At 43.0% G+C, this 18,901-nt stretch overlaps 1 protein-coding gene across 1 annotated transcript in view; it reads right to left on the bottom strand.

Moving 5' to 3' along the window:
- Window positions 1-583: 583 nt before the first annotated feature.
- Window positions 584-18,901, bottom strand: part of osbpl10a (oxysterol binding protein-like 10a) — a 46,510-nt gene continuing 28,192 nt past the window's right edge. Inside the window, exons 6-13 of the mRNA XM_079828294.1 lie at window positions 15,487-15,694; window positions 11,695-11,825; window positions 11,468-11,614; window positions 8,309-8,771; window positions 8,026-8,212; window positions 6,860-7,042; window positions 6,049-6,202; window positions 584-2,601 (exon numbers count right to left, since the gene is read on the bottom strand). Of these exons, the coding sequence (XP_079684420.1) occupies window positions 2,557-2,601; window positions 6,049-6,202; window positions 6,860-7,042; window positions 8,026-8,212; window positions 8,309-8,771; window positions 11,468-11,614; window positions 11,695-11,825; window positions 15,487-15,694 (1,518 nt within the window). The 3' untranslated portion in view covers window positions 584-2,556. The remainder of the gene's footprint in view (window positions 2,602-6,048; window positions 6,203-6,859; window positions 7,043-8,025; window positions 8,213-8,308; window positions 8,772-11,467; window positions 11,615-11,694; window positions 11,826-15,486; window positions 15,695-18,901) is intronic.

The following is an 18,901-nucleotide window of genomic DNA, read 5'->3' as shown; positions in this document are numbered from 1 at the left end:
ACCATGGTATCCCTGTTCTTAATTGGCCAGCAAACTCGCCTGAGTTGAGCTGAAGGCCATTAGCAGAGCAACCTGGGCTATCATAACACCTGAGCAGAGCCACAGACTGATCTCCTCATGACACTTTTCAGTTGGCCAAGATTTCTAAAAACCCATTCTTTGTATTAATCTTAAGTAATATTCTAATTTTCTGAGATACTGAATTTGGGATTTTCCTTAGTTGTCAGTTATAATCATCAAAATGAAAAGAAATAAACATTTGAAATATATCAGTCTGTGTGTAATGAATTAATATAATATACAAGTTTCACTTTTTGAATGGAATTAGTGAAATAAATCAACTTTTTGATGATATTCTAATTATATGACCTGCACCTTTATATAAAGAATTTGGTATAATGCAGTTCATAATTATGAATTTTGCAATGCCGTTCAGCTGATCCTCACTAGAGGACGCTATAACAAACCTTAACCCAGCCGAGCAGATCTGGATTAAAGGTAAAATGTGCTGAAAGCTATATTTCTATGTTTTAAATGCTTGACATTTCAGTAGTTTTGAATGTCAGAGGAAAAATACAACACGACTGCTGAGGCAGGTTTATTTGAAACAGTAATTTCCAAAACATCTGATTCAGCTCCGTTTACACATGATCTGATTCAACAGCGTTTAGAAAGACTTGCTGTATATTATTTTACTCTGAGAAAAGCAAGGCATGTTTCATGTTTATTTCAGCACCCATATGAACCGTTTACAGTACGACCTGCAAAAGGAGCTTTATTTGTATGCGTGTAAAAGGCGCGGTCACGTTAGCCATATTTTAGCTAAATTTTGCCGGCAAAAATAGATCCATTGTGTCTCAAACAGAACTCACTTTCAAATCAAATAGCTTTCTGTTGGTCAACGTGGTCAATTCAAGTCAGCAACTTTAAAATGTGGGAAATATGCGTGGGCAATTTTTTCCGCGAATCGACCAGGTGAGCAACGGTAAACGTGACCGCGCCTTAAAGCGACAGTTCACCCAAAACTGATCTTTCTCTAATTAATTACACCCTCACTCGTTCTAACCCAGAAGACTTCCTTTCATCAAATAAAAAATTGTAATGAAAGATTTCTGTCCCTCGACTAAAAGTCTATTCACCCCAAATTTTGACTTAAAGTGAGTTTATTTGTTCATTGAACTTCTGTTTACCAAATTTGAGTGATCTATGTACGTGAATAAATGTGAATAAAAGTACTTCATATAAGGCTGTCTCTTCAGAAGACTTGGACCAAACTTTTCGATCCATACCGTTTGTATTTCTTTTACGTTTTACATAACGTTTTTGCCGAATATACTTTTAGTGAAGGGACAGAATCAGTTTTCATTCAAAAATATCTTTGTGTTCTGAAGATGGACCAAAGTCTTATGATATTAGAACGAGTAATTGATGACACAGTGATCATTTTTGGGCAAACTAGACTCATCAGAAAACATGTCACAGGTATATATCCATAATATAGTTTAGAATACAGTACTGTCTCTTTAAAAGTTTAAATTGTGTATCATGACTGCTGGGAACCTACAAATCAAATCAATGGACTTCACATCGGTTATGCTGTTAATATAAAGTCACAGGATTGAGTGAAGGCCTCGATTAAAAGTGCATCAGAAATCCCTTGCGGAGGAGCGTAAAACCTCTCGGGTAAAATCTCATTTAATGGCCAATTAGTTCTAACAATAGCGTTCTGTTAGGAAGGCTTTAGGAGTTAGCAGTGACTCATGGAGAGAGTTTTGATTGGCCAGATGTGGTCATCCATTTAATCATCAGCTGACTGACCACTAGCTCACCTGATTACACAACGGTTTTCATCCGTGTAATCTCTGTTTCATGACAAACATCAGATCAGAAGTGCATTCATCTGGAGAAATCTCTCAAGATCATGTGCAGGTCATATGTCACCCCAATATACTGTTTCATAACTAAAAATATAAGAAACTGAAGCTTATTTTAGGACGATCAAGATTGATTTAAAATCAATATACATTGTGATAGTGTTCATTGCTGATTTAAATAAAATATTATATTACAATATTGTTTTCTGTCATGGAGTAAAAAAATACTATATCGCAGTAATGACAATGTAAGTGGGAAATTCACAATGTAAAAAAATCTTATATAAAATGTACTATATAATTATACTTTCTTATTTAATTGATTGATTTTGGGGTGAAATATGAGCTGGTTGTGTTTTCATGAAACTGAAGGTTTAAAGCTTGAATATGAACATTGTTAAACTCACATTTCTGTTAATAAATCATCTAATGGCAGATCACATTAATACTGTGTACATGTGTGTATTCACAAAGGCTCGGTTAGATAATCGTGAAAAATAATATATAGTTTATAGAGTGTATAAAAGTCTATTCTATGCGTCCAGGTTTTCATACACACACATTGGTTTCTGTACAGTCTATAGTGTGTGTGATGCATCATATGCAGGATCCTTTTTTGCTGTTTGTTTCGAGTCCCTGTGTTGATCGGTGGTCGTCTCTCTCCTGTGGTTTGTAGTTTATCTCAGTGGGTTTTCCATAGTGGGTTTCTGTAGACCCATCCGTCACCCTGCACACAGACACACACACACACATTCACACAAATCAATCAATCAAATGGTCCCTTTTTCTAGATAATATATTCAGTTTCAGAATATAAACAAAAAAGTTCATAACTCGCAAATTCTGACTTGTGAGATATAACTAGGGATGCACCGATATGACAATTTTGGCCGATATATAACCGATAATAGTGCTGGACGGTATTACCTAAAATGTATATCACAGTATTTTTCTAAATGATATCGGTTTTGCGGTATATGACATTGAAAGTTTGCCTACCTATTTCATATTTCAACATGTTTCTGTTGATTTCACACATTTTAGTCTGCCAATAGTTCAACTAGTAGCCTACAATGTGAAGTTTATTCATCAATAACGCTAATATAAGTGAGAAGAAATGTTTTACCATAAAAATTATCTTCCAAGCTCGATGAAAATCAGAAGAACGATGAAGCTGATTCTTTGTTTTGAGGTGATGGGGGCATTTACAGGTTTGCGTTTCTTCCTCGTGGACGATTTCCGCGTGAATCTCATTGCGCGCGTGGGTGTGGTCACATTAAAGATAATGAGTCTCCGCTGGAGGAACTCTACCTCTTGCTGTTTTAATACGGATTACATAAAGTAGCAATTCCAAGCTTTACAAAGAGATATCTGTCTCGTGTCTGTGAGGTTGATTTTCACACGCATTTCAGAGTGGACATCACAGGGAGACAAACGGGAGAATGCGCATCCTGTTTGTTTTCTTTATTTAGCGAAAAGCACAACATTTAGTTCAATCATTGATTTTGAGTGTACATAAATAAAAGCAGACACTTTAAGCTTTGTAAAGACATATCGTTCATGTCTGTGAGGCCAAAACTGACGGAGTATTTTAAGTTATTTGACACGGTCATGAGGAAAAATCCAGCAAAACACGCGGGCACGTTTCTCGGGTTCAGAGGGTTAAAGGGCAGCACAGAAAGACGACAGGAAGACAAAAAGATGCTATATTGTTTATTTGTAACTCGGAAGTGTTCGAACGTTACAGCAACTGCCCCACAAGCCACATACACTCTAAATAATGCTGGCTTGTTTTTTTTAACCCAAAATGCTGGGTTGTTTTTTAACCCAAAATGCTGGGTTGAGACTGTTGGGTAATTTTTGTTGGTTTATTTGATCACATTTTAAACACCATTGGGTAGTTTCAAATTTCCAGTTGTTGGGTTAAACCTGCTGGGTCGCAACACTTGGTTGTTTCACGAGCTTCGCGCCTTGATGTTTAAATTCTCTCCCAAACAGTCATTTTGAAAGGACAACGGCAAAGCCACTGGTTGCAGATGTTTTAAGGGAAGTTCATATAATATTTTCATTAATAATCATTTTAATTAGCATAGTTTTCTTTTCTTTTCGCGGCAACAATTCTTAAAGGAACACTCCACTTTTTTTGAAAATAGGCTCATTTTACAAGTCCCCTAGAGTTAAATAGTTGAGTTTTACCGTTTTTGAATCCATTCAGCCGATCTTTGTATCTGGCGGTAGCACTTTTAGCATAGCTTAGCATACATCATTGATTCTGATCAGTCCATTAGCATCTCATTCAAAAAATGACCAAAGACACTTTCAATATTTTTCCTATTTAAAACTTGCGCCGCTGCTGTCATGGTACGGCCGTGAAGATTCATGACTATTACGCAGGAATGAGAAAGTAGTTCCTAGCCGTATAGGTGTAGAAAATCCTTTTCATTTTCAGTTGGTCTTAGCACACGATGTAACTGTAGAAGAGTCAAGTTTTAAATAGGAAAAATATTGAAAGTGTCTTTGGTCATTTTTTGAATGAGATGCTAATGGACTGATCAGAATCAATGATGTATGCTAAGCTATGCTAAAAGTGCTACCGCCAGATACAAAGATCGGCTGAATGGATTCAAAAACGGTAAAACTCAACTATTTAACTCTAGGGGACTTGTAAAATGAGCCTATTTTCAAAAAAAAGTGGAGTGTTCCTTTAAGCTTACATGATATACGTTAACTTAGACGACAAAAGTTTTACCTCAGAATCCGATGCCATGTATTGACTCACATAGTCATGTTTAGGTATGTGACACGATAGATTAATGCAGTGATTTATTATTTATTACACGGAGCCATGATCCCCTTACGGAAATGAACCATGGTTTTATGTAGGGATGTCACAAGTACCGGTACTTCTGTACCAAGTCCGTACTGAAATTTAAAAAATGTGACGATAGCCTACCAGGATTTCTGTAGTAGGCTAAGCTACCGACTCCCGAGTATATTCGGTCCCCGCAGCTGCGTTCAGTCGCGTCAGTGTTTATCTTAGCGTAGGGCTCCAGACTGTAGCCGAAAATATATACGAGTGTCTGTGAATATTAAACTGCAAAATACTATTTAAATATTACTCCTGCATGTTCTGCGTCTCTATGCGAATGACGGGGGCGCGCGCGCGCGCACACACACGCGCATGACACTCGCTCGCTGTCTTTGTAGTCTCTGCCGTGTCACTATAAGAGGACACAAACACATAAACTGCCACTTCATGAGAATTTACCGTTTCATTTGAGAAAACTGTCATATCATGTACACAGACACTCAAAGGTCTTCAACCCGTCAAAATAAAAGTTTGATTTAACGTGAAGAAATTGACAGAATATATTAGGCTTGTAGTTGTCATTGTTGCCAATTTTAACACATTTGTGTGTTAAGCATTAAAAATTACTATTTTAACAGTCTAAAAATGTATTCTTCATTTGTTCTTTCATGATTGTCTAGTTTTACAGAAGGCGCACAGGCGAAATTATAAGAATAACCCAGCAAGAAAAACCCATAATAGCAAATCCATTAGGCTAAAGGTAAAATTTGACTACATCTTTGGTTTTCTCAACAGCCCAGCCTGCTGGGTTAAAATGCCACGGGGTTAATTTAACCCAGCATGTGTTCTGTCCAATATTTAGCCAGCACTGGGTTGCCAAATTGAGTTGTTTTTAACCCAGCCATTTTTAGAGTGTGCAACAGTACTTACGGTTGAACCTGTAACACTTTACAGAGAGGCCGGATAGCAGACTCGAAAACTCACGTAGGCTATCTGACGACATTTCACATGGGGTTTATTATCAGAGTCAATCCCACGCACACATGGGGCAGCTTGCAAACACTCCACCGACAACTGTGTTACCGAACAGAAAAATAAACCTGGCAAAGAGCAACAGAAATATAAAATGAACACATGCGATGCTCGCGCTCCATCTACGGATTGCCCACTCACCAGCGAGTGCGTGAGAGTGCGTTCCGCCTTAAAGGAGAAGTACCTAATTCTACTTCAAACCGTAATGACGATACTACCGTTTAAACAATACAGTGGCAGTATTTTGGACCCTTATTATCGCGATACTACCGTAGTACACCGTGCAAACCTAAGCTGTAGTAGTTTCTGAGGCGGTTCTGGTCATGAACGCACCTCTTTGCTGAAGTATTTGGGTTTCCAGGGCATGTTGTTGGTGTCTCTCTGTCTCTCGTCGGATCGCTGGGCTTCCTCTAACCGATGCTTGTGTTCAGTGGCCAGATCGACGTTTCCTTCCTTCAGAGCCGCGGTCACGTGCTGCCAGAGACGCCTGAGCTCAAACACACACACACCCAGCAGAATTACAAAAATATTGTAGGAAAACCATATATTCTTAAGATTTGGGAGTCTGTAAGAAGTCTCTTCTGCTCACCAAGGCTGCATTTATATCAGTAAAAACCATAGACTGTAAAAAAAATATGGACGTAGTGTCCATGACGTCACCCATTGGATTCTGATGAGCAGTTTTGAAGTGTAAAGTGGGGACGAGATGACATCACTCCCGGATAACAGAAAATGGGCAAAAAGGCGGGACGTGGGCGGAGCTGAAGTGACGCGATGACTAACAGACAGCAGAGAAATGGCAATTTACCTGTCACTCAAAGTGACCACGCCCTTAATTATGCAGAACTTTAATGCTTTTTATAATGTAAACGAATGAGTTATAAAAAACTCCCGTCACTGTCGTCATGAAGAGCAAAATTAGCCGTATAGACCAAAACCACAATCTGTCCCAGGCTGTAAACATGTTTTATTCTGCTGTAAAGTTGGGCATTTTAACATGAGCTCAATGAGATTCTGCTCCTTCTGGAGTCTGTCTCTAGTGGCCAGTCGATGAACTGCAGTTTAAGTCACTTCCGTGTTGCTTCAAGAGAAACTGCGGGAGGTTGCCGCTTGGTAAAAACCCAGTAATACTGTGAAGAATCACCTGGACTCGCTCCGGCCCTGTTTCTCCACCGGGCGAATCATCTTCCTGATGACGGGCAGTTTGTTGGTGTCGATCACTCGGGTCTCTCCGCTGCTGTATGTGAACTCGAGCGTCCCGTTCCACTCGCCCTGAGCTTTACAAACAACTGTCCCGCTGGAGTTCTGCTTCACCTCTGCACTTACCCTGAAACGCACACACACACGCTTTCATCATCATCATTATTTTCAAATACGTCTCCTTTAAGTATCAACATAATGCGCTCACATTACCCAAATTTTCATGGGCGAGATACAGTAATTACAATAGGAATCCATGCAATCAGGGTGAAAGATTTTGACAAGGGTTAAAGTTGGTCACGCTGAACAATGGAGCTTTTTTCACCCGAGAAATTTTGCCAATGGAACCACACAAGTCCTCGTGGGAAGTTCGCATTTACGAGTTGGGAAGTCGTAATTATACATGGTGCGTTCAAATCACTTCGGTCGGAGCAAGATGACAATGTACCGTTTCTAAATGTAATTCAACAAGATTTCTGTTGTCGCTGTACAAGCAAGATGTGACAATTGGTCAGTGTGGTATTAGTCCCGCCCCTCCTCGACTGTGATTGGATGGTGGGTAAAAAGTGACAGTGATAAGTACTGCATTTTAATATTTGTTTTCAACTCACGACGCCCAGAAAAAAAACGCTCAACGTGGAATAAACGTTCAGCCCCTCGTCATGCTGCTGTTTTTAAATATGCGGCGCTCCCATTGAAAACAATTGAAAAGATACACAACGCTTTGGTGGACACACAACCTTAAAGTCAGAATGATACATAGTCTTTTCTTCTCTATTGTGCCGTGTTATCCAAGTGAAACGCTTCTCAAACAAATGTAGGGCGGGGCTTGATTTTGTCTGTGGGGAATTGATTGGATGATTGGATGGTGGTGGTTTGCTATTGGTGGATCTCATGTGAGTGACAGGTTGCCCCGCCCTCGTCATCAGAGAAGAGATGAGAGAGGATCATTGGATCGTTTCGAATAAACACTGCAATATTCCATAAAATATAAGAATTGCCAATTTTGAGTTCATGGCGGCTTTAAAGAAAATCCAGAGTTTCTCACTGACTTTGTAGTGACATTCATGTGCGTCCAACCCGTAAATCTGATCTGAGTGCAGCACCGACCTGTGAACTTTGCCCCCGTAGAAGGGTTTGGTGTGGAATGTGACGCTGGCCGAGTATCCCGTCTGGACGCAGCTGATGGTGACCTTTCCCCCCAACTCCACCCACGGCACAGTGATGATGGATCGAGCGAACGCACTCGGGAATGTAAACACGTACTCCTCACCGTGATCCCGCAGGTGTAACACTCCTAAAGGGGCAAAGGTAAATCTGCCTAAACATTACTGCACAGAGTTACGACACTATCCTTGTGTTTTTCCCCTGTTTATTGTAAAGATTGACCCACCTTCCCCCACCATGGAGACGCCGACTGACATTCCCATGAACTTGCTCTTGGTCCAGATGTGAGCGTTGACGCACATGCCTCTCTCCGCGCACTCACAGTAAAACCCAGACACCGGAGGATGATGGGAAACCTGCTCCCCCACGAAACGCACCCTGTAATATTCTGACTCCGCCCCTGCCGCCTCCTGATTGGTCGTGTGGTTCCTCAGTGGGTGGACATGCTCTCGCGGAACCGCCCACGAGCAGCAGAAGGTCTCGCCCAGCACCGGGTTGTAGGGCTTCTTGGCGACGGCGCCCTTACGTCCTTCATGGAAGGCGGTCATGTAGTACTCGACGAAACGCACCATACGCTCCTCCGGCGTGTTTCCCGCGGAGATGGACAGGAACAAGTCCGGGTGCGCCATGAAGTTAGCGTACATCTCCAGTAATGAGCGCTTCTCCAGGATGAATGTGGGAAGAACAACCTGCACAAACCACACAGAGAGAGGATGTAATGTAAAATTAAATCTGTTATGTGAGGCCCTGGTATTAAGGTCGATCGGATAACAAGTGGACGACGCTAAAAACAGTCGTAAACGCTTCGAGCTTGACCACTTTCGACCACTTCCAGAGGTAATCCGAAACACATTCATCCGGATTGCTTTCCTAGTGTAGAAGGTCATGTGGTCAAAGGCACTCGAACAGCCACTTGAAGACGCCCTAGTCTCCTCATACTGACTGTAAGTATTTTAGGAAGATGGGATTTAAACTTTGTCAGCTGAAAGTTTAGGTTTGAAGACCAAACACAATGTTTTCTAACCATTCCTGATTTCTAACACTCACTCACAATGTTCGCCATGGTTTTTCGGCTATTAGAGGAGAAACAAAAGCTGAAGCACTCTGATTTTGAAAAACTGTTTTTCCGTCGTCTTTGGTGCGTTCATATGAGCTTATTTCGTCCATTAGATCGAAAGATCTGTCCATACATTTACCCACCCATAGACCCTCCCCTCTAATGCTGCGTTCACACCAAACGCGAATAGAGCGTCAAAATCGCGTCTACCACATCTAGTTTGACGAGTGAACATTTAGAATCCATTCACGCGTCCGTGGCGAATTGGACGCGCGTAGAAATCGAGCGTTTGAAGTGAAATAGACGCGCGTTCAAGGCGCTCCAGGAGAAATATGACATAAAACACCACTCTGCCTCTTTTCATTTTCATTAAAAATATATATTACACATTAATAGCCACACAAATGTGGTCCAGGCAACTCCTACATTATCTTCACTGCATGTATATTTAAATATCCTTAAAAAATAAAGTTATGAAACTTCTCTTTGCCCTCAGTCAAAATGATTTGGCAGACAACAAATGATGATTCATGGCACCAAAGATCGGCCATTAGATCTACACAAGATGCACCACTACAGGACATCAGAGCCAGCGGCAGACGGCAGAAGGACTGGCCGAGGAAAGGCTGCTCTCGCTGGGGTTAATGATCACTGAGCGCTGAGTTGTGAATCTTGTGTTCACAACTCCAAAAACACAAGATTATTTTTTTTAAATAGGCGCTCTCTTTATAAATAAACCTAAGATTTGAGCTTTAAACAACTACATTCTCACCTGAAAAAGTCTTAAAACCTAATTTTGTGACAGTAGTATTTTTAAATTATGCAGGGTTTCTCATCACATCACTTTACCACGTGACAGCAGCGAGGAGGCTCGTGATTGGTTAACGCGGCGCGAATTGACGCCAAAGAAAAACATTTTCAACTCGGGCGTCAGACGCGAATTCGCTTCAAATGCTTGAATGCACAAAAGCACCACTCGCGTGTAACGCACGTATGGCGCAAGACGCTCAATTTGCGTCCTTCGCGCCGCGCGAAACGCGCCTTCCGCATCGTGGGACCTCCAGACGCGCGTCAATGCACCTTTCCATTGACTTAACATTGAAATCACTCTCGCCAGACGCTCTATTCGCGTTTGGTGTGAACGCAGCATAAGAAATCAGGACAGAAGTGGCTAAAAGTGGACAAAAGAGACAGATTAAAACACCAGGTGTAAACGGGAATGTGTCTCCCTCGTCTACTTGCAGTGATGGGAATAACGGCGTTATAGATAAACGCCGTTACTAACGGAATTATTTTTTTCAGTAACATCGCCGTTATCGTTACTGAGAATAAAATGCGGCGTTACTATAATTGAGCTCACTGAAGCGGTTTTCATCCGAACAGGCTCTCTGTCAGTCGGACCGGCAACGTTTTTTTTTCTTGGTTGGTTGGTGTGTGTGTATGTGTGTGTGTGGGCGTGCGTGCATGCCATGCGTGTATGGTACACATAACTGATGATGATTGGTGGGTGGGAGACAAGGTTGAGGTTGATAGGTTGAGTTCACAAACACACACCTATGACACACACGCATATGCACAGTCACACACACCAACGACCAGGAGGAGTCAGAGCGATGGCAAGTCCAACGACTTCAAAGGTAGCTTTCGCAAACTGGAAGTATAAGCGCTACTTTTCCCTCATTGAGGTGAAAGGTAAGAACGTTTATGTAACGTGCAACTTATGCCCCGGAAGAAAGAGTCTCTCCACATCGGTGGCAAGTAATTCTAATCTAATGAAGCGCCTCACATCATCATATGCCACAAAAGGAGTGGCTAAAATCCCCAGGTGATAACGTGAGCTCCACTACCAAAGGAGTAGTATAGTACTGATAATATTTACACAATATTTACACAATAGTAGACCTACTGATAATATTTACAATAATGTATTGAATTTGATAGGTGTCTCTCACATTGTCCCACAGCAACATTACAATACATTAATGTACAATGTTTTATAATAATAATTTATTCAATTTAGTGTCCAATTCATTCATTTAACATATTTAATATTGGGGGCATCCAAGTTATTTGACATATTTGAACATTTGAAGAAGAAAAAAAAGTAACACCGTAGTTACTTTCCCTGGTTATTAGTTACTTTTATAATGATGTAACTCAGTTACTAACTCAGTTACTATTTGTAAGAAGTAACTAGTAACTATAACTAACTACTTTTTTAAAGTAACGTGCCCAACACAGTCTACTTGTGATCCGATCAACCAAACGGATCTTAATGCCAGGTGTAAACAGGGCCTGATACTCATGTGTTGTGTAGGTCATCCGCACCCGTGTGAGGTCCATGCCGAGTTTGAGCTGGGACAGCAGATGCAGAATGACGCTCCTCTGGTCCTCCAGCACACCCAGATCTTCTTCAGAGTTACTGTCTGAATCCATCACCTCCTCATCCGGAGGAATCGCCTCCATCCCCTCCTGCTGCAAACACACACACCACACGGCCCTAGTGTATATGTATCATACACAATGTCTTTCCAGACCACAGTAAGTGGTCTTACCTCGGTGTTCTGCAGCAGGTTTTTCTTCCTGAGGGAGGGCGAGGGCTCTGTGGAGCTCAGGCTAGCAGCACCGCCGTTCCTCAGACCCTCTTCTGAGGGCGACTTTGGGACGGCCCATGCAGGAACATTATCTGGAGGAATGAAGAGCACATGACCAGCGGTCAGCAGTTATACATCACGCCCAAACTCAAACCCTGATCAATTAGTGACCTTCAGTCCGTCAGCGCTGATGACCCTCTTGCCATAAACCAAGCCTAAGGTGGGTAACAGAGTTTAGCTGGTTAACAAATGCCATCAAACTAGAACTGCCTAACCAGTGGAAACCAGATACAACCACCAGGGGAAGGAATCACACCTTTCAATACAAACATGTGCTGCTTTGACCTCCATATGAATGTATACCAATACCAACATTTTATTTATTTTTATAAACACAACCAATTCATTTTATATGGATACTTATAAATCTTCTGAGGGTCTGGCAGCCATTCAGTGTGTTGTGAAAAGATGTGAAAGGGTCTTTAAGCTCTTACTGATGCACAAACATCTCATAAATTCTCGTGACGTCAGGATCAAAGCATCATCACGGCTGGATGGACTTGGCATCTGCTCTTAAAATATTTCTGAAGTCAGATGTCAAGTTTTCCTTACATTCAGACGGATTGAGCCAACTGAGATGTATAAATACAGCTCGTCTCTGTGAGTTTGGCGCTCATGTAGATCATTGACCTTTAAATAAATAAATAATAATAATACATTTACACATTTTATCCAAAGCAACTTGCATTGCATTCAAAGGACACATTTGATCAATTGTATCATAATTACCTGTTCATTTCCTTCCAAACAGTCTCTCTCAGGAATATATATATATAGGAGGATATATATATATATATATATATATATATATATATATATATATATATATATATATATATATATATATATATATATATATATATATATATATATATATATATATATATATATATACATATATATAAAGCAGGAAATGATGTAGAACAAGACCCACTACATCAACATCGAGCATCACTTTAGATTAATTCTTTAATTTCTCAAACTGGTGGGGGGTCATCACACAGACCATGCAGAGAAACATCCGTGCACGAACGAGAACAGAATATGTGCAATGTTCTGGCTAATCATTGTGATGAAAAGCAAACAGATCATGCAAAAGATAAAATATGTATTTACCTGATTGATGTTTCCCTCTTGTTTGGATCTGCAGGTCCCGCCCCTGTCAGAGTCACACCCATTCACAGTCCCCTCTGTCAGAGCCCCGCCCCTGTCCAAGACATGCCCACTCATTGCCCCACCCATGTTCAAAAGACACACCCGTTCGTATACCCGGCCTCTGTTCAAGACATACCCCCTGATAGTCACGCCTCTGTCAGAGCCCCGCCCCTTTCCAAGACACGCCCGTTCGTATCCCAGCCTCTGTTCAAGACATGCCCACTCATAGCCACACCTCTGTCAGAGCCCCGCCCCTGTTCAAGACACACCCGTTCGTAGCCCTGCCTCTGTTCAAGACACGCCCACTCATAGCCACACCTCTGTCAGAGCCCCACCCCTGTCCAAAACACGCCCACTCATAGTCACGCCTCTGTCAGAGCCCCACCCCTGTCCAAGACACGCCCACTCATAGTCACGCCTCTGTCAGAGCCCCCCCTGTCCAAGACACGCCCACTCTTAGCCACGCCTCTGTCAGAGCCCCACCCCTGTCCAAGACACGCCCACTCATAGCCACGCCTCTGTCAGAGCCCCACCCCTGTCCCAGACACGCCCACTCAGTCACGCCTCTGTCAGTGCCCCACCCGTCCAAGACACGCCCACTCTTAGCCACGCCTCTGTCAGAGCCCCACCCCTGTTCAAGACACACCCGTTCGTAGCCCTGCCTCTGTTCAAGACACGCCCACTCATAGCCACACCTCTGTCAGAGCCCCACCCCTGTCCAAAACACGCCCACTCATAGTCACGCCTCTGTCAGAGCCCCACCCCTGTCCAAGACACGCCCACTCATAGTCACGCCTCTGTCAGAGCCCCCCCTGTCCAAGACACGCCCACTCTTAGCCACGCCTCTGTCAGAGCCCCACCCCTGTCCAAGACACGCCCACTCATAGCCACGCCTCTGTCAGAGCCCCACCCCTGTCCCAGACACGCCCACTCAGTCACGCCTCTGTCAGTGCCCCACCCGTCCAAGACACGCCCACTCTTAGCCACGCCTCTGTCAGAGCCCCACCCCTGTCCCAGACACGCCCACTCATAGTCACGCCTTTGTCAGAGCCCCACCCCTGTCCAAGACACGCCCACTCATAGCCACGCCTCTGTCAGAGCCCCACCCCTGTCCAAGATAGCCCACTCATAGTCACGCCTCTGTCAGAGCCCCCCTGTCCAAGACACGCCCACTCATAGCCACACCTCTGTCAGAGCCCCACCCCTTTCCAAGACACGCCCACTCATAGTCACGCCTCTGCCAGAGCCCCACCCCTGTCCAAGACATGCCCACTCATAGCCACACCTCTGTCAGAGCCCCACCCCTGTCCAAGACACGCCCACTCATAGTCACATCTCTGTCAGAGCCCCACCCCTGTCCAAGACACGCCCACTCATAGTCACGCCTCTGTCAGAGCCCCCCCTCTGTCCAAGACACGCCCACTCTTAGCCACGCCTCTGTCAGAGCCCCACCCCTATCCAAGACACGCCCACTCATAGCCACGCCTCTGTCAGAGCCCCACCCCTGTCCAAGACACGCCCACTCATAGTCACGCCTCTGTCAGAGCCCCCCCTGTCCAAGACACGCCCACTCTTAGCCACGCCTCTGTCAGAGCCCCACCCCTATCCAAGACACGCCCACTCATAGTCACGCCTCTGTCAGAGCCCCACCCCTGTCCAAGACACGCCCACTCATTGCCACACGCTGTCATAGCCCCGCCCCCTAATTACATATAACTAGCCCCTAACAGACCGCAGTCAGAGATCAAAGGTATAATCTTAATTTTAATTAAATTAATTCATTTCTTTAACATCAGAAACATTCTGAACGATCAGTTTTGGAGTCAGTCCATCCAGGATATACCAATAGGGTCTCATTTTCACCTCAATTTGAAGCATTCAGGAACAAAAATATCTTTTACAAAAGAAAAACAGCAATAAACGAGTTCTCTCCAAAAACAAGAAACCTGAGATCTGAAGATCAACATTCAGAAATAAACATACAATATTCAGACCAGGCACAGAGTCACTTCTCCTCAAACGTGTCCATTCATGTCAAGGAGTTCTCGTTGAATCAACATAAAAAAAGCATAAAACAAAATCAAAAATATAAAATCGTGGCGATTGATCTTGACGCCGGGAGCGAAGCACCTGAGTCCATGTCAGGGTTGATCTGAAACGTTGTATTGGATCCACTGTTTCGGTGGAGTTTTCAGGCACCTGTGTGTTTCTTTGGCATGTGGTTCATCCAGCATTGAAAAGCCTCAGGAATCCGATTCCAAACACTCACACCAATCATGCATTAAGAGACGGTTTCACCCGTGTTACACACTCAAGCACAAATACAAATGATCCAATCAGGCACAGAACCGAATGAACAAATGAAGAACCAAAACACAGATGACCTCACACAGACACTGAGCATGCAGACAGCCCTTCAGCAGCATTTATTGCACACGTTTAGCTGCATGGGCCCCGTTATATACGGACAGGAGCCGCAGTCGACCTCGCCCTGATCTTTGGCCGGCTCAGTCTGTGGGGCGTCCGTGTCGGACTCACCGCGGTTGTGACCCGACTGAGTTCTGCGGGTGTGTCCGGCGCTCTGCTGTAATAGAGTCAGGCACTCTCCCAGGCAGCTCAGCGTGGCGGCAGACGTGGCTTTCAGCAGCAGCAGGTCCTGATCCAGGCAGGACAGGGATCCTCTCGCCGGCAGGGACTCGATGGACTGGACCAGACTCTTCTGCTGACCCTCGGCCTGCGTCATTACCTGGAGAAACGAGGAAGCTTCTTACTGAGGTCAGGGCTCTCAAGTCTCACGCATGGGCGTCGGAACATTTGTATGTGGGCGGGACAAGACTCACCCACTTTTTACGATCAATGATATTGGACCCACTCACTTTTATCGTCTCTAACATTCAGCACATGTCTGTTTACCTACCCCTAATCGATAAACACTTATTATTAAACACATATTAGACGCTTTATTTCCACTTTTCTAATATTTTCTTCATTTGTATTGAAAATAAATGCCTTTCCGATTTGATATGTGATGGGAAAACGGAGAAGATTGAGTTCGGCGAAAGCCGGACTCGAACCGCCGGTCGATTTGTGTCAAAACCAGATGCCGTGCGTTTTACCCCTACACTACTGCCGCTCTTACTGTATGTTCACACCGCCGCCGGCGAGAGCGTCAAACTTCGCTCTGGCCGCTCTGCCATCGACGCTGTAGAAAGATTCGTGGACGCGCTGCCGCTCTGACGTAGATCGAATGCTTGGTCTTTTTTGAAACGGCATTTAAAGGGGCTGCAAAGCAAACACTCATGTTGATCTGCGTTTGTGCAGACTAACCACAGGTAGGGTATAACCGTATAATATAACCTCATGAAATCATTTAAATGTGAAAGTTAAAAAAAAGCAGATCGATGGAAAGAACTTAACAATTATAGTTACATGTTTGCTAACGAAATAAACCAATTAAAAGCCATTTTTGTGGTGGATAAATAATGTTGCACGTCTTCTTATCAAACCCGCCGCACCAGCAGTGATCAACCTCCTCTATTTTGCTTGGGAACTAATGTGGTCGGAACCGAAGTTTACAGCACTGCGTTCTCTAGAATCATCTCAAGCGGAGCACTTCTACATTCCCATTGGTTGCCGCCGAACCGCGTCATAGCTCATTACCATAAAGTTGACCTGACTTCAACTCTCCTTGACGCCCAAATCGTCCAAGACGCGCCGCGCCGCGCCGCTCTCGCCGGAGCTCGCCGCCGGGCTCCCATTGAGAATGAATGACTTCCGGCCACTTTGACGCTCTCGCCGGCAGCGGTGTGAACGCACAGTTAGGGCCCGTCCACACGGAGACGCGTATCACTGTATACGTATACATTTTTTATCGTATTGGCGTTTCGTCCACACGGATCCGGCGTTTTGGGAGACTGAAACCGCTATTTTTTTAAACCGGGTCCTAAAGTGGATAAATCTGAAAACGACACCCTTGCCGTTTCGTGTGTACGGCCAATCCGTATATTTTGTGAAACGGTGATGTCATCACATCACGTCCTGCGCGGGGAAGACTAGAAGGGATACAACTACAGCACTGGGCATGTGCACATCAATACTGCGCTGTTTAATTACTGTATTTGCATTATTGTAAGGGTATGTTTAGGGTTGGGGTAGGTGTATGCGTTAATAAAACACATCTGGTAAGTAGCACATTTATTTATTGTTATTTTATTGTGAGATTTTACCTCACCTCCGACTGTTGCCGTACCCCTTCTAGCCACAACTCTTCTTCTCCGTTTTTAGTGTATTTCTGTGGCAGAATTACAGTGCCACATACTGGCCTGGCATGTATACTACATCGTTTTGAGCCGTTTTCATGCTCTCGTGTGTACGCAGATATTTCTTGAAACGAGAAAAAAAAAAAGATTGGATAGGGAAAGTTCTGGCTTCGTGTGGACGGGGCCTTAATGATATGGCGATTTCCGTAATTTTGTCTTTACGAACTATGCGTTTAGCAAGTAAAGCGGTATATTTTGTACTTAATGTAATTGGCATCTAGTCCAGTAAAACATTTCTGAGGACCCACCCACATTTTTTTTGCTTCCGACGTCCATGCGTGAGACACACGCATTTCAACCCGCTCTCACCTTGTATTTCTCACGCAGAGAAATTTCCATGATAATGCCCACCAAGTTGCGCTGCTATTCGAGGAATCAAGTGAGTTTCCACATAGAGTTCGGAAGGCCCTGCCACGCACCAGCCAATCAAATAAAAATATAGCTACCGAACAGCCAATCACACAATAGCATTGCTGTATCCGGGTAAGATTTAGATATTCCCGCAACAACAACCTTTACATTCTGCCACCTACTGGTGGTTTAGTTTAATGTTCTCTTTCCAACATTTCTTATTTGTATATTCAAAAATATTTAAAACAATCTCATAACATTTTGTCAGTGTAAATTATTTAATTTGATTGGCAACAGCCCTACAGTGTCTTATTCTAATTTAATTTATTGATCAATTTAAGAATATAAAATGAAAGCTGAAGCATAGCCTATATTTAATAAGATTATGGGAAAATGCCCTTCATAAAAGGTAAAAATATCAAAGATATGCAGATTTAAATATCTCTAACAACTAGAACACGATGATGATGACAAACTTTAATGTTGGCTTGAGAAAGCCAGACCAGACATTTTGATGGCAATAAAGTTAGATTTAGCATGTTTACAAATGTTGCTAGCACAAATTAGCATGTTGCTAGCATGTTTTACCACATCGCGAACATGATTTAACATGTTGATAGCATGTTCTAACACACTGCTTATGTTGCTAGCATGTTTTCATATTTGATGATTGATGACAAAACTTTAAAGTTGGCTTGAGAAAGCCAGACAAGAAAGTTTGGAAAACTTTTAAAAGTTTAAAGTTTGAATCTTGAATTTTTTGATGGCAATAAAGTCAGAAAAACATGTTAGATAGACAGACAGACAGACAGACAGACAGACAGACAGACAGACAGACAGACAGACAGACAGACAGACAGACAGACAGACAGACAGACAGACAGACAGACAGACAGACAGACAGACAGACAGACAGACAGACAGACAGACAGACAGACAGACAGACAGACAGACAGATAGATAGATAGATAGATAGATAGATAGATAGATAGATAGATAGATACGCATGCTAGCACAAATTAGCACGTTGCTAGCATATTTTACCACATTATGAACATGATTTAACTTGTTGCTAACATGTTTTAGCATGAATAAACATGTTATCATTTTTCACATTAACTATCATGTTGCTACCATGATTTAACATGTAACTGGCATGTTTAGCATTAATTAACATGTTGATAGCATGTTTTAACACACTGCTAATACGTTGCTAACATTTTTTCATATTTTGTTAACAAATAATGTTGTTAACATGAATTAACATGTTGTTAGCCTGTTTA

This window comes from Gobio gobio (genome assembly GCF_949357685.1).
Source record: "Gobio gobio genome assembly, chromosome: 11".
Lineage (NCBI taxonomy): Eukaryota > Metazoa > Chordata > Actinopteri > Cypriniformes > Gobionidae > Gobio > Gobio gobio.
This window is presented reverse-complemented; position numbering and strand designations above follow the sequence as displayed.